The sequence below is a fragment of the Kryptolebias marmoratus genome, linkage group LG9, assembly GCF_001649575.2.
Source record: "Kryptolebias marmoratus isolate JLee-2015 linkage group LG9, ASM164957v2, whole genome shotgun sequence".
Taxonomy (NCBI): Eukaryota; Metazoa; Chordata; class Actinopteri; order Cyprinodontiformes; family Rivulidae; genus Kryptolebias; species Kryptolebias marmoratus.
Genome location: NC_051438.1, coordinates 16,277,866 through 16,292,518, shown reverse-complemented (window position 1 = coordinate 16,292,518; position 14,653 = coordinate 16,277,866). Strand labels below are relative to the sequence as shown.

Here is a 14,653-nt window from a genome sequence, read left to right as displayed (position 1 = left end):
CTCATGCAATATCAGACTCCTCATATGATCTGCGCTTGGAGTATGTGTTGTAAATGACTGCACAACACATTTTGACACAATATCTTGTCATTTGTTTCCCACCTGTGGAAGTGAAATATAGCACAAAGTGGATTGAATGATGAAGAAAGACAACTTTAAAATTCTTCAGCTTAATCTCAAAACCCAAGTTAGACAACTGACTTATGGTCAAGAGCAAAATGGACTCATAACACATCAAAGCTGGCTGTAAGATAAATAAAAATGATTAATGTTAAGGTGTTGAAATGACTTTACTGAAGTCCTGAACACAGCCTTCTGATGTTCACTCGTTTCCAGAAAAGTCAAATAAATTTAATTCAACCAAATCTGTAAATTCTGCCAGAAGCATCCGGTGAAGGTCCATTATCTCTGACATCTATGCCTGTAAGACGCTCGTGTGATTGTTCCGGTGTTTATTCATTTATTCATTCGTTAGAGATCACGTCAGCCCACGTTAATCTTACCTGGCAACCAGATGATCTGTTACACAAAAACAAGAAACAAGGAATCTCTGTGGTGAAACAGATGCAGGTTTATCGTCTGATGTTTCTTCACATTAATTAAAATGACTAATACAGCAGTTCCTACTCGACACGTCTCCAGGAAATTCTCATGCAAACTGAAGCAAAAAACCCAGAAGCAGAGGTCCAAAATCACCACATCATGATTTAGCAATATAAACAAGTTCATAATGCGTCATCACTCTGAAACTGCAAACTTCAGGCCAAAAAGGCAGTGAGGAGGTAAACGTGTAAAACACAAAGAACAAAATCTGTATCTCTGAATAAAAACATGGGCAATAAATACGTTACTAGCCCTATAGATATGAGTTGAAAGAAGCCCAGTTAAGAACAGCCGGTTTACAGTAGATTTAAGACTTGGGTTCATGAAACAAACTCGTTATTTTAAACTTTTAAACCACACAAGATGTTAATGTTGACATTCAGTCTGCGTCATTTTGATCTAAACTTATTAGTTCTCTCAGAGGTATGATGACAGGTTACTGTAAATATGTGTAAAAATTGCTTTAGACTTTAAATTGCATCCTGAAAAATATTAAGAAGTTCTTTTTTGCAGTAAATGCTACTGACCACTGTGCAGTTTAAACCAGCATCACTGTCCACTTCTGCACACTTTGGCTCATCTTCCAACATCGTCTCACGTAAAACCTTTCATCAAGTTCTTCTTTATTCTGCTTCTTCACTAATGTGAAGGTTAATGTAGGTAAAGGTTTGTTTCACTTACAGAATGCTTTCTGGTGGCACTTGCATCTTTCTTTATCTCTCCACCATTTTACAGCCTACCAGTTGATGCAGTTTGTTTATTCAACCAAAGCCAAGCCTGTGTGTATCTCCTGTGTCTGTCCTTCTTTGTCCTCCTACTCAGTGTTGATCTGTGCCACACCGAGTCTGTATAAAGCATCCCTGATCGCCACCTCCCCGGGTTGGCAGGCCTTTACAACGTAGCTGATCTGCTGGTTTACGATGTCCCTGCTGGTGAGGAAATCTACCAGTCGATTGTACAGGTAGTAATACGCCGCGTTGCTGAAGGTCACAGGTTGTTCTCTTGTGTGGCGCACCGATAAACAGCGATCTTTTTCTTCAGAGTCGCTCTCTGGGGTTTCTGTCGGTTCCGTTTGTTGTCCGTGTTTCTGATCCTCCTCTTCTTTCTTCGCGGTCAGCTCTGCTACCAGACTGACGTACGGCTCCAGGTCTTTGCAGCCGATCATGGAGTGGTGCTCTGAAGCAGGGGGCTCCGGGGACGCTCCCGGCGGACAAACCAGCCAACGGGAGTGAGATTTGGTGATGGGGTGGAGGGCCTGCTGGTTGTCTGCTACCGAAGACAGGTCGGCGCTGTATGGCACGTCTTTTAGCTCAGGGCAGGACACGAGCTGAGACAGAAACAGAAAAACTGAAAGTCTTTTCCAAAAAACAACCAAACACAGAGTTGTTGAAATGTTCTTTACTGATATAGATCTACTATAAGCTGGAAAGATTAAAGCTAACAGGTCCACACATTAAATAAACTGGGGGGTTAATAATTATTAATAATTGTTTCACAAGATAAATAAAAGTCTGTATTTTCATCTACAGCTAAAAGGCTAGCCAGTGAGCATTCATTGAATGGATGGTAACTAAGAAATGTTTTCAGTATGTAAATCTCACAGAACCACCCACCTCTGGCTTTTCGAAGGGGTCAGAGAAGCAGCCTTGGTTCCTGCCCCACATCTGGGTTGCCAGTTCTGGATACTGCAGGTCAGTGCAAAGGGCCACCTGCTGGGGGCAGTCACAGACGTAGACTGGAGGCCAGTAACGAGAAGACAGCAGCAGATCGACATGGTCCCGAGCCGTCTCTCCTCTTATTAAATACTTGGAGGAACACACCACCTGGAGACGGGGGAGAAAAGGGAACTCTGTCAGACACACGGGAGCCATTTGGGTTTCAGTTCTTACTTTACTAAGCATAAAGAAACTGAAGAAGAACGCGCAATTGTTGCATTAGAGACTTTGAAATGTTACACTGCCATAACAATGTGGTGAGGTTTGACAGACTGAATTTATCTGTTTGACACAATTGAGTCTTAGTCATTTCTGGTGAAGCTAAGACCACGACTCTGGGATCCTCAAAAACATCATCAGAGGTGAAACAAATGGTCAAACATACAGCAGAGCTCCTTTAAGATGGCGACTGATGTCTCAGTATTATCTGTGGAGTTCACAACCAGCATTCGGCCGTGATGGGCGTTCTGAAAACACGAACATTTATAACCAGGTGCCTCAGACTGCACATTACACACTGAGCAGGCTGCTGGTTTTACCTGGTGGGGGCAGACTTTGGACAGCTTGCCGGCGGTGAGGTGTGCTGGGGGCTGTGGGGTTGTGGAGAGACCACCTCGAACATGCGTGTACAGGCTGACCAGAGAGGCCAGCAGCTCATCCTGACAGGAGACAGAAATACAGGTTTCATTCATTATAACCAAACAGAGATATTACGAGAGATATCGTTATTAAGAAAACCTTTTTTTTGGTTGTTAAACTGAAGCTAACATGCAAATCAGAGCACTAACAAAAAGATGAAATATGCAAAACTTGAATGTGGAATAAATGATTTTGAACTCACTGCTGTCTCAATAGCTGCCTAAGAGAGACTTGATTAGACTTGAGCAAAACACTGTTTGTTTGTCTGTTTATAACACTAACAATCCATTGCATGTTTTGTATATTAAACTCCACACTACTCACTAATTTCAGCTGCCATAATAAAATATTTGATTCAGTAATTAAAATTAAAATGATTAGATCTCAAGTATAACAGCACACTTTATTTCATCCCTCACACACACAAATACACACCTTGGAGGAGCCTTGGGTATCATTTACCCCACAGCGGTCCAGGATCGTTCTCAGCTCTTCCTCGTTCAGCTCTTCAGTCTTCTCTAATGTCAGCTGATTGTCGTGAATTAGACGAACCAAAACCGACGGATCTCCTGAATAAAAAACATCATAAAAATTTTTCCATGGAAAACATAAACCGCTTCAAGTAAAACTGCACAACCTATGAAACATTATAGGTCAATTATCAACCTGTGAGGAACAATAATGTATTCTAGGAGTAAACGTTCAGGTTTCAGTCGGGTCTGAAACGATTGATAATGAAAGATTAATTGTTTTCCTGTACCTGCAGGTTGCTGTATGTGTGGCAGGACCTTGTCCTTCTCTGTGTTGATAACAGTGGGACTCCTCATCAACGGGGGTGCAAAAGGAGCGATGATGGAAGCGTCGACTCGTGTTATGGGGATTTCTGCGGGGAACACTGCTTGCTCGATAGCTTCACTCTCCATGGTCAGCCAGAAGTCATCCACATGCACCTCATCTGAGACGGAGCACTCGGGCCAGGTAAACTGCAGAAAGACACACCGGTCCATCCCAAATCAGCTAAACAGCCACCGATGACTTTCTATTTCACATATATTATTGACATTTTCTTAACACTCTGTCACCTCCACATGCTTGAGCTCCAGGACGTTGTTCGTGTACCTCTGGGCAATCTCGAGTTTTGGAGCAACGCCGCAAATGCCGCAGATCATGTCGTTGTAGTCTCGTACCGTCAGGCACTCAAAGGCCCAGTAGCCGGTCAGGAGAAGCTCCTGAATCTGAGACGACTCTTCGGGACTTAGAGTGTGGACGGGATGGCTCGGGTTGTGATCAAACACAGACCCGGCAGCTTGAGAGGGGGGCTGGCCCAGTTTGATGTTGGCCCTGATCTTCAAGAACAAGTCGATACTTACCAGCAGTCTGTTCCCAATGTTGAACAAACCTGAAGAAACAACAACAATTAGGTCCAATTCACTAACTTTAAAGTTGGAACATTATTTTTATCCTACTAGACAAAGATGCAAGTGTAAACTACTCATGAAACTTCCACTTTTTTTTAACCTTCCGATGCAGTTTTTTTTAAACAAGCATAGAGTAAAATATCTGTAATACTGGATTCATACAAAAGAGGCAAACAGAGACATTTGTGTTGACAGACAGAAAGTCTAAAACATGTTTACAGACACCTTGGCTGCCAGCAGAGGCAGAAAACTTCCTCATCGGGACGAGCTTGTGACTGAGCGTTGCATAAATATACAGGAAGAAAACTGTGGTTTTTGACATAATGAATAAAATGCAACAATTAAAGCTGTAATTAAAATCCACTTTGTCTTTATAAATAAGCAACAATAGGGAAGGTCATCGATGCACTGCACTAATATTTAATTCTTGATTTAAACATTTATAAAGAATAAAGATGTTTATCTGAACAGTGTAATAAGAAATGTTTAAGATGCTGTAAGTGACTACAAATGGGGCTTTAAGGAAAAAGATGGACAAACAGTTGTGAAAAATTTAATTCCGCTGATTATATACAGCAGTGGTGTCCAACCCTGGTCCTCGAGGGCCACTAACCTGCATGTTTTAGATGTTTCCCTGCTCTTCAGCAGCTCTTCATGTTCTACAGAAGCCTGTTAATCACCCATTGACTCAATCAGGTGTGTTGGAGCAGAGAAACAAGTAAAACCTGCAGGATAGTGGCCCTCCAGGACCAGGATTGGAGACCACTGATTTACAGTGTATGAAACATAATTTACTGTTGCAGCGCCCCCTTTTGGCTAAACAGAAAAACACTGACAGTAGCTGAGAAACTGTCCAACAGTTCCTCACTAAACTTGTGATGGATTTTTAAAAGTGTTCGATCTCAGAAGCATACGTAAATAATTATTAAAATTAAGATTATCTGCTAGAGAAAGCAGCTGAATTCATTCAAAGTGTCTGTGTTTACCTGGGTGCAGCTCGGTGAAGCTGTTCAGGGCCAAACACTGAACATTGAGACACACTTTGAGCTGAAGCGTCGCCGTCTGCATCAGCGTCTCAGTGAGCAGCCAGCAGTCCTCCTGTCCTGCAACAGAACTACAGCACGCAAACATGAACGCACAGTCACACATGGACAGCATGCCAAGCAGACAGGGAGCTGAAACGTCCCCCATTAGCACCCAACAGGTCTTCTCACCTCTGCTCCCCTTTGAACAGAGGGTAGTTACACAGGCCGCAGTGAGTGGCGGCTGATTCGTAGCACCGAGGCCACCCCGACTCGACCAGCGTCTCCGTTTCCGCGCCCTCTGCCTGCTCCTGCTCGCTCGTCTGGACGAAGATGATTCTCAGGCCGTTGAGCTCCTGGATGAGGGTCAGCGTTTCCTGCAGCTCTGCTTCGCTCTCAGGGATCTGCAGGGAAGTGCGGAGCAGCTGAATGGTGCTCTGGCGCTGGATGTCCCTCTGAGCAGGACTCAGGTCTTGATGTGGATCCAGCAGAGTCTCAGACTGAGAAAGAGGAAGAAGGAAAACAAAACAAACAAACAAGTGCAGTTTTAGCCACATAAATCAGGCAATGTTTTTATATCAATAGCTTTAATGTTTGTTTACTTTCTGCTATATTTAAAGATATATTTTGATGTTAAATGGGTTCTAAACAAAGCCCCAAAACTGCCAGCATTTTAAAATACATGAAGCAATATTCAGTGTTTAAGCTCAAAAGAAATAAAGGAAGTGAGGTTTGTCTTACTTTTGTAGCTTTGGTATTCTTTTGGGTCAGCTCGTTGCCACATTTTGGGCACACAGCTGGTTTGTGTCTGTTCTTATACACGTAGTCACAAGACGGGTTCTTGCAGCGACCTCTGCCTCGTCCTGTGGACAGTCCCAAATCCTAACAGGAGACATAAATTCATCAAATTATTACATACAGTAAGCAAACCAAGCTCTTAGCATTTATCGTAATCAAACAAGGTCAGATATTAAATGTTGCTTGTGTACTGACAAAGCTGGAAGCTGTTTGTTGTTTGAAAGACATGACTGACACAACGTTCACTCCTCCATCAGCCACTGAAGACACGGGCTGGCTTGGAGAATCCTACAGAGAGATATTCAGCAAGTCAATAACTGGACTTAACCACAGTTTTCTGTTTGTCTTTGATTTTTATCGTCCGTGTGCACGTGTTAACCTGGATGTCTCTGGCTGTGGGGACCATCTGACCAAGCTGCTTTAAAGTGCTGGGTTTGAGACCTGAGAAACTCCCACGAGTCACTGCGGTTTGAAAAACAAAGACCTCAGAAAGTGAATTTAGACATTATTTCCTCACAGGCCAAGAGCACTTATCAATACCAGAACACACCATTGAGTGAACAATTAAATTTAATAGCAGGAGTTAGGAAAGATAAAATGAAATGCACAATACCAGCAGAAGACCTAACGTTGTTGACTTCTTGAAGTTTTTCTTTGTCCGGTGGAACAGCTATGATGTGTAAAAAAGCACCACCTGAAAGACAAACACCAGGAATTACACTGGTAAGAAAAGAAACCGTTGCTTTTAACATTCACAACAATCGTTTTGTGTATGCTTTATGTTTAATCGTACCTGTATTATGGAGGGCAGGGAGGATGGGTCTCACGGGCCTCTTCTGCACAATGGCAGCACTCGTGCTCCGGCTCTGACTGTGAATCACCGCACCTTTGGGTTTGTCTTTCACTTGTCTAGATAATGACGCAAAAAAGAATAAGTTACTTCAATAAACAGTCAAGGCAGGTATTTGATCCATGACCTTACATGCTGCGTCTTTGAAATAAATGGAAAAAAATAAATAGTAAAACTTCTAAGCCCTGCTTTAAACAGCACTGCATTGAATGAATAATCAGCAGAGTTACGATCCAAACATCACAGTTAGTTAAATGGGTTCTGAACACACTTAAAATTCAACTTCACAAACGGATGGACTCATTTCTGTAAAGTAGCCAAAAAAAGTTGGCAGTGAAGCTTACTTTGTTTGTTGAGGTGTCACGCTGCTGCCCTCTAGTGGCATTCCAGCTGCACGCTGCTTTTTCACACACAACTGTCCTCTCCCTTCCTTTTTGCTCCTACTAGTGTTTGCCTTACTGACATCAGCATCCGTCTCCTGGGCAGGTGAGGTTGTGGTTTGATGGCTTTCTGTACGCTCGGCGTCAGCCTCCTGTGGCAGCTGCTTGGAAGCGGCCTCTTTCCCTTGAGTCTTTTTTGCCTGACACAACGTAAAAATAAAAGCTAAATGGATTGGACCTGAGCCGCACATATAACTGAATGCCAGTCGAGGGATTATTTGACACTTACAGAGGGGCTCCATTTTCCTCCCAAGTGGCTCCCACAGTCAGGACATGTAGACGGTTTGTGACGGGTGACATACACGAAGGAACAGCCAGGATTTAGACACCTCCCTCGACCTCTCTTTGTATACGTCTTCAAAGACTGCAGAAAAAAACAAGAGAGGAAAATCTCTTCATGTCTTATTTTCCTTCAAATATACATTTTCAACATTGTTTTCTATGCTGTCCTCATAAAATGCACTTAGACTCAACTGTTGCTTGAAGAAATGACATTAAAGTAAGACAAACAAAGTGGGTGTTTACCATTTTATATGCAGGTTTTGCAGTTTCTGATTTGACTCCTAAGGAGATCATCATCATTGGGCGCAAAGATCCAACTCCTGCTGCAGACTGAGGCTCCAGGAAGCTCTGGATTAATGGAGAAATGATTAAAAGTTATTAAACTGGTGAGACACTCAGTTTTTAAAGTACCGACAATGAACAAATTACTGAATAAATATCATTCTTTTCTTTTTGTAAAAGGGTACAGACAGGGAAGTTTCACCTGCGAGGGGACGATGGTTACCACCTGTGTAGCTTCCCCTTGCGTCTGCGGCACCACCGTCCCGTTGTAACAACTCTTGGCAGGTTTTGCCTCATTTCGTTTCAGTGTCCCGCCATTCACAGTGACGTCAACAGAGCCCTGTGAGACATTTGCAGAGGTCACGCTTTTTGATGAAGATGGGGCTGAAATTCCTTGGAGGGCATCCGTTTTCTCTCCTGTATCACCGGCAACAACGCGGCGCTCTGAAAGTTCCACCTCGGCAGCCAGCCCAGCCGGTGTGAGCTGGGACTCCTGGGGAAGGGAGACCGAGTGCACGCCTCCTCCAACTGAAAAGTCCAGAGATCCTATGCTCACCTCTGGCTGATGACTTGAGGAGTTGCCTTTAGGCAGGAGAAAGCAGTTGGCTCTGGGCAGGATTTTGCGGAAGCCTGGTAGTTGTTTGGAGGGGCTGAATGAGGACTGAGAGAAAAACACAGTGAAGAAAATTCTCAATCAATAAAACAAATAATGTAAGAGCTGTGTTGTCTCTGCTGTGAGCCAATTCATTGTTGGCTTGTCTATTTAAAAATTAGCCAAAAGAAATACTGCATTTACAAATAACATCTATTGATTTGCCAACATGAGTAATCAGAAATGCCTCATCATAAAAGGGGCTCTGGAAGTCCTGCCAGACAGAATTTCAAGAGATAATAAATAAATAAATATCTTTAGATTCACAAGTTTAATCTGAGGTCTTTTAAAAATAAAAACATCATCAGTTTCATGTGACATAAATGTCATGGTCTTCTTACCCTAAAAAACAGTTTAGAGTAAATATACAAATAGTTTAAGCTGCTTTCCTTTTACATTACTGAAGGAACAGATTACAGTCACATCATACTAGTAAAAAAGACAAAATAATAACTACAAGCCAGGTCTGTGTGCAGACATCTTGATTTTGAGAATAATTTGACTTAAGGCTTCACAGCTGATCAGATCAACTTTGTCAATATAACAAAACAAATGAAGATGTAACTTACTGTGTCTTTACCCTCCCTCTCCAGCTTGGCTCTCTCGAGATAGCAGCTTTTCTCAGAAACGCTGAGGCTTTTCCAGCTCTCGCTGATCTTTTTGTTGACCACTGATTGTGGCATATTTCGAGATCCAAGCTGCATGATATGATGAACGTCAAAGTAGTACAGCAGGAAGGCAGACCTAAGACAAAATTGATTCCACAAACACAAACAAAACAAGACAAAATAAGAGGTTTTTAAGGCTCGCTCGGTTATTGGGACATGCCTTGAAGCTCACATTACCGTGGCTTCTTGGGTCTCTCGACATTGTCCTCTTGAGCTTTGTTTCTCCTCTTTTTCGGGGTAGTCACGTCCACTTCTGTGTAGTCCACTTCCTCAGACACTTTGGCAACCTCTAACACCTCCTCTTTGTCCATGTTTTCCAAAGACACTGTTAAAAAATACACAAGATAATTTACTATTTGTGTTTAAACCAACAGAAAAGGAAGAATCATTTGCAGAAACGCTGTGCCACAAATCCAACAAGTCCATTATCACTAAAATGGAAAACTCCATTACAACCTAATGCAACATTATTAGGATGAATTGCCTCAGAGTGTTTAAAAAAATAACACTGCATTTCACCAGTTTTTATGAGAATCCTGCATTTTTAGGTGCTTTCTCGTAGGATGGTTGGTGAAATAAGGTATTACAAACAGCAGAATGACCAACTAAACCAAAGAAGTTGCATGTAAAACAGAGGTCCTTCCATGCTTTACAACCAGGGTTAATGGCGTGTTGTAATACTGCCTGTATAGCCAGTCGGTTGTCCAATGAAATGCCTTCTTGTTGAAACCTTACCTACAATTTTCCGTGGCTCCAGAAACTGCTCTAAAACAGTCCTTAGGAGTGGCCAGAGAAGCCGTGCATCGGGTCGACGGTAAGTCACGCTGTGAATCCTCTACGCGCCATGTTTCAGCAGGAATTTACGGTGTATAAATGTCCGTAAAAGCTGAAAAGAACCATCGCTATCTCGTCGTCTAGCTGGGGGGGGGGGGAAACATGGCGGTTTGTTGCCATGATCTTCAGCCAATCACATGCCGCGATAGAGGAGCGCGGACCAATCAGGAGAGACGTTTTTGGTCACGTGATAGTTGCAGACGATTGATGATGCGTTTGAGAGCGTAGGTTAGCGTAGTTTCTGAAGCCGATTCTGTGTTCACATGTTTCTGATTAAGATCACAAGTTACTCAGTAGTGGCTAACTTTAAAAAAATACAGACAAATATCTATTTATTTGACTTCTTCTGTTGAATGAATGCAGGTACAAGTAAACATCCAAGGTTTGAAAATTTAAAAGAACATAAACGGTTATTTAACTCTATATTAGAACAAAAAGTTAAGGAACGTGGATCTTTTAGTCAATAAATAGCACAACATAATAACTTTGAGCAAATCATCATCATGAAGATCCCATTCTCACCTAAAAATCTAGTCTAATTAAAACTCAATGCTTTATTTTCAAATCAGAATAATAATTTTTTTTTCCTAATCATGAATTGATTTGACTTTTAAACATCTTCTGGTTTATATCAGCAGAAGTTTATCCAAATGACTTTTCTGCTGATTTAACATTAATATGAAAACAACTGTTTGGAAGATTTTTTCCTCGTTGACTTGAGCTCTTTAACCTTCAAGTTATTTTAAAATAAACACATAGATGTTATCACACTTTTACGTTTATAGAAACCACATAAAAACTAAATGTAAAAAGGATAAGCTGTCTGAAAAGTTGTTCCATTTTTTTGCATAATATTTATATTTATATTTGACCCTTTCAGTTTTTCCTGCCTGTAAAGGAGAGGGCATGTGTGAACGAGCAACTCACTTTCATTTCATCTGCTAAAGTCACTGCTTCAATATTACCACAAAATGGACAAATCTGAGATAGGTTTTAAAGTTTTATTTATGATTATTTAATAACGTTGGTTCCCTTTTTCTCTTCCCCCTTCACAGCAATAAATATTTGACCATTAAAGAGGACTATAGAGGACGTAATGGTTGTACTGTTAATAGAACAAACAATTAATCAGTAAGAGTCGGTGTTCAGGCCACGAGAGAATAAAAAGAACAAGTATTTCCAACACTAGTTGTACTTAGTATGAACTTCCTAAGAGACAAGGCATTTCTGTAGTTCCTCTGTCTGCTCAGAAACCAAATAAAAATTATCAAAGTTGACACTAAGTTCCACATAAGCTGCAGCAAATGACTACGCTGTGATAAAACAACTTCATCATCTCTTTCTCCACTAAATAAATACGTTTGATTCAGGTGAACGCAGGCAAACAGATACTTGTTATTTCAATCTTAAGTTTTAAGAAGCCATACCAGTCATTATAGGTGTAATCTGATATTTATTATATATTTATTAAACTGTTTTCATTTGTTCTGAATCAGAGAAAAAGCAAAGAGTTATTACATTGTGTGAAGATGAAATACAGCCTGCAATCATGAAAGGTTCTTAAAACTGAAAACAGTAAATAATTCACAGAAACTGTTGCTTTTACAACATCTTCAGGCAGGGATCACAAACTAACGAGGACTCAGACAAGTACTGAAAGCAAAGAGAAACATAATAAGCTTTGATTTTTAGATAAAAAATAACATTCAGTGAAGGGGAAAAAGCGTTGGGCTTCGCTCCTTCTCTGTGCCTGACTTGAGTTGTCTTTTTTCACATCACCTGTCTTTGTTGACTTTTGTGTGCACACTATCGTCCCCCGCAGGTTTAGACGGCTGAGGTCTCTTTGAAATCTTGACCTATCCGTACTCCACCTGCTCCTCCACTTTCTGCTCCACTCGCCTCCCCTGCTGCTGCACAATCCTGACATCACTGTAGGTCAGCTCCTGGTCATCTTCCTCCCCTGCAGAGAACAGGAACAAGTCACACAGTCCACTGAGGATACAATCACTGCAGACTGATCCTTTAACTGTGAGGAGCACGCAGCGATCCAGGAGCAAGGTTTGTACCTGTGTTTAATTGTTTTTTCCTCTTGGCACAGATGACCGATGTGCTGACGGCCAAGAAAAGCACAAGCGCTGAGAGAACACCGACCACTAGTGGCCACTGCTCTGTTTCAAAATAAAAGACAAACACTGTGTGTGGTTCGATGAAGACAATGAGAGTTGAGTTTTCACCTAATAATGCACCTGTTACGGGTTTCAGCTTGACTGGATGGTAAGTAATTTTAGGGGTTTTCTCCTTACCCCCAATACTGTGTGGACCTGTTGTTGTTGGTTCGACACACAGGGTGTTATTTTCTTTAAACACCCACTCAGATGTGTGTGTCCCATTTGAAGTGCAGTTAATGAATATGAAGCCTATGAGGAAAAAAAACTTTCATTTATGTTGTGATGATAATCAAAATGATCAGATTACTTATTATCTTAACTCACCACAGCCAGCTGCCACAGGTTGATCCCACAGTAATTGTTTGGACAAATTACTGACATGATTCCTGACTGAGCAGGTCAGACGTCCTGAGACGTTTTGTCTCAGAACGATGATGTTAGTCTCATTATTCCTGAAGAGGAGCTCAGAGTCTGTCAGTGTGTGTCCATCCAGAGTCCAGCTGTACTGAGGACTGTCCCCTTCCTCAGAGGAGCAGGACACTTTCATCTGTCCCTGAGACAAACACTGAGGGACCAGCTGGACAGAAGACACAGGAGCTGACAGAAACATACAAATGGTTTTCAGCACTATGATAAATTATGATCATTTTTAAAGTTAGTTTGAAAAATATCATAAATATTATCAGCTCAGCATCAAATGTCAACATCAGTCTCCATATCTGTCTACTAGTCTGACCTAATTTACTAGATAGAAAAAATAATTACCTTGAACAAACAGCTGCAGAGTTTTCTTTACTCTATATATTCCCCAAAAATTAAAGATAAAAAGTTTGTATTCACCACTGTCAGTCCTTCGCAGGTAATTCATTCTAACTGTTCCATTACTGGGAAAAAAGCTAGATGTATTCATAATGTTACTGTCTTCAAGTTTATACTGTTTCCACAGAAGTAAAGTTTTTTTGTTATGCTTCCACTCAAATCTGTTTATTTCTGAGGCCTTGTTCATCAGCTGAATGTCCACAGTTCCTCCTAAAGCTCCATAACACTGAGCTCCATCCTGTCTGTCATCCCAGTGAGGTTCCACACCTGTAAGAAAAAGATGATTAACAAATAAGATTTTATTCTTCATTGGAAAACCAAAAATACGAAAACAAAACGAACAGTGATGAATTAATTAGTTGCTTTAGTTTCAGAGCTCCACTGTCAAACAAGACAACAATGTTCGTCCAACATTCAGGGGTCTTACTGAGGTCATTAGTAAACAATACAGAAGTAAAAAAATCTCTTTTGATTTATGTACAGTTAACCCTCCCAGTGATTTTAAAATCATGTGGCTGAGGCAAAATGTTTGTTTTGATGCAAAATACAAAAAGAATGTTTTAATCCATCCTGCAGCAAACATACATCAGGACGTAACTTCAAATATTAATATGTGAACTGAAAGAAATGAAGTTTTTATCGTCCAGACTTTTCATCACCACCATCAAGGAAGTGATGTTTTCTGTAGCGTCCGTCTGTCTGTCTGCGCACAACATTACTCAAAAAGTTATGAATGGATTTTCATGAAATTTTCAGGGAACATCAAACACGCTACAAGGAACAAGTGACTCGATTTTGGTGCTGATCCGGTCAAAGGTCACAGGTAACCCCTTTGTTAAAAACTTCTCTCTGCTCCTACATGTGACCCTTTTGTTTCCTTCGTCAAGGAAGTTTTCTGTTGTGTCCGTTTGTTTGTCTGTCTGTCTGCCTGTTAGCAAAGTTCAGGGAAAAACTAATGAACAGACTTGGATGAAATGTTCAGAAAATGTTGGGGTTTTTTTGTTTTTTGTTTTTTTAAATAGAATCAGTTTTGGTGCTGATCCGGATTATAATTCAGATCGCACTGTTTTTTAATCTCACTGTGGCCTTGGAGGAGATTTGTGCTCTCTGAGTGCTTCTAGTTTTTATTTTATGTAACAGTTTTATGTTAGTTATTTATCTTTCACATGTGTTGTATTTATATAGGGAGTATAATTAAATGAGTTCCTGCTTCTTTCAGAACAGATGAAACAGTGGCAAGTACATTATTGTTTTTCTTTTCTATCACACACTCTGATCCTATTCAGCCTATTCTAAACTGAATTTGGTAAAATATCTCAAACGGGTGGAAATTAAAAATTCAGGTTGAATGTTATTTAGATCATTAATTTTCCAACAACTAGTTAATTTACCAACAAGTCTTTAACTGTGTTTATTCCTCTCATCATGGACAACAAGTCCTGTGAATTTGGAGACATTTGTTC

At 40.9% G+C, this 14,653-nt stretch overlaps 1 protein-coding gene across 1 annotated transcript; it reads right to left on the bottom strand.

Annotated features, from left to right (window-relative positions):
- Positions 1-443: 443 nt before the first annotated feature.
- On the bottom strand, positions 444-10,295 carry hmgxb3 (HMG box domain containing 3). Its single transcript, XM_017424094.3, has 20 exons — positions 10,105-10,295; positions 9,547-9,694; positions 9,271-9,445; positions 8,252-8,710; positions 8,011-8,115; positions 7,715-7,849; positions 7,390-7,625; positions 6,989-7,104; positions 6,809-6,889; positions 6,575-6,657; positions 6,391-6,483; positions 6,139-6,279; positions 5,590-5,897; positions 5,362-5,489; positions 4,040-4,356; positions 3,718-3,940; positions 3,393-3,526; positions 2,858-2,977; positions 2,217-2,426; positions 444-1,930 (listed from the first exon to the last, which is right to left on the bottom strand). Exons 2-20 carry the CDS (start codon positions 9,678-9,680, stop codon positions 1,418-1,420), a joined length of 3,711 nt encoding a protein of 1,236 aa, XP_017279583.1. The 5' UTR covers positions 9,681-9,694; positions 10,105-10,295; the 3' UTR covers positions 444-1,417.
- Between the last annotated feature and the right edge of the window lie 4,358 nt (positions 10,296-14,653).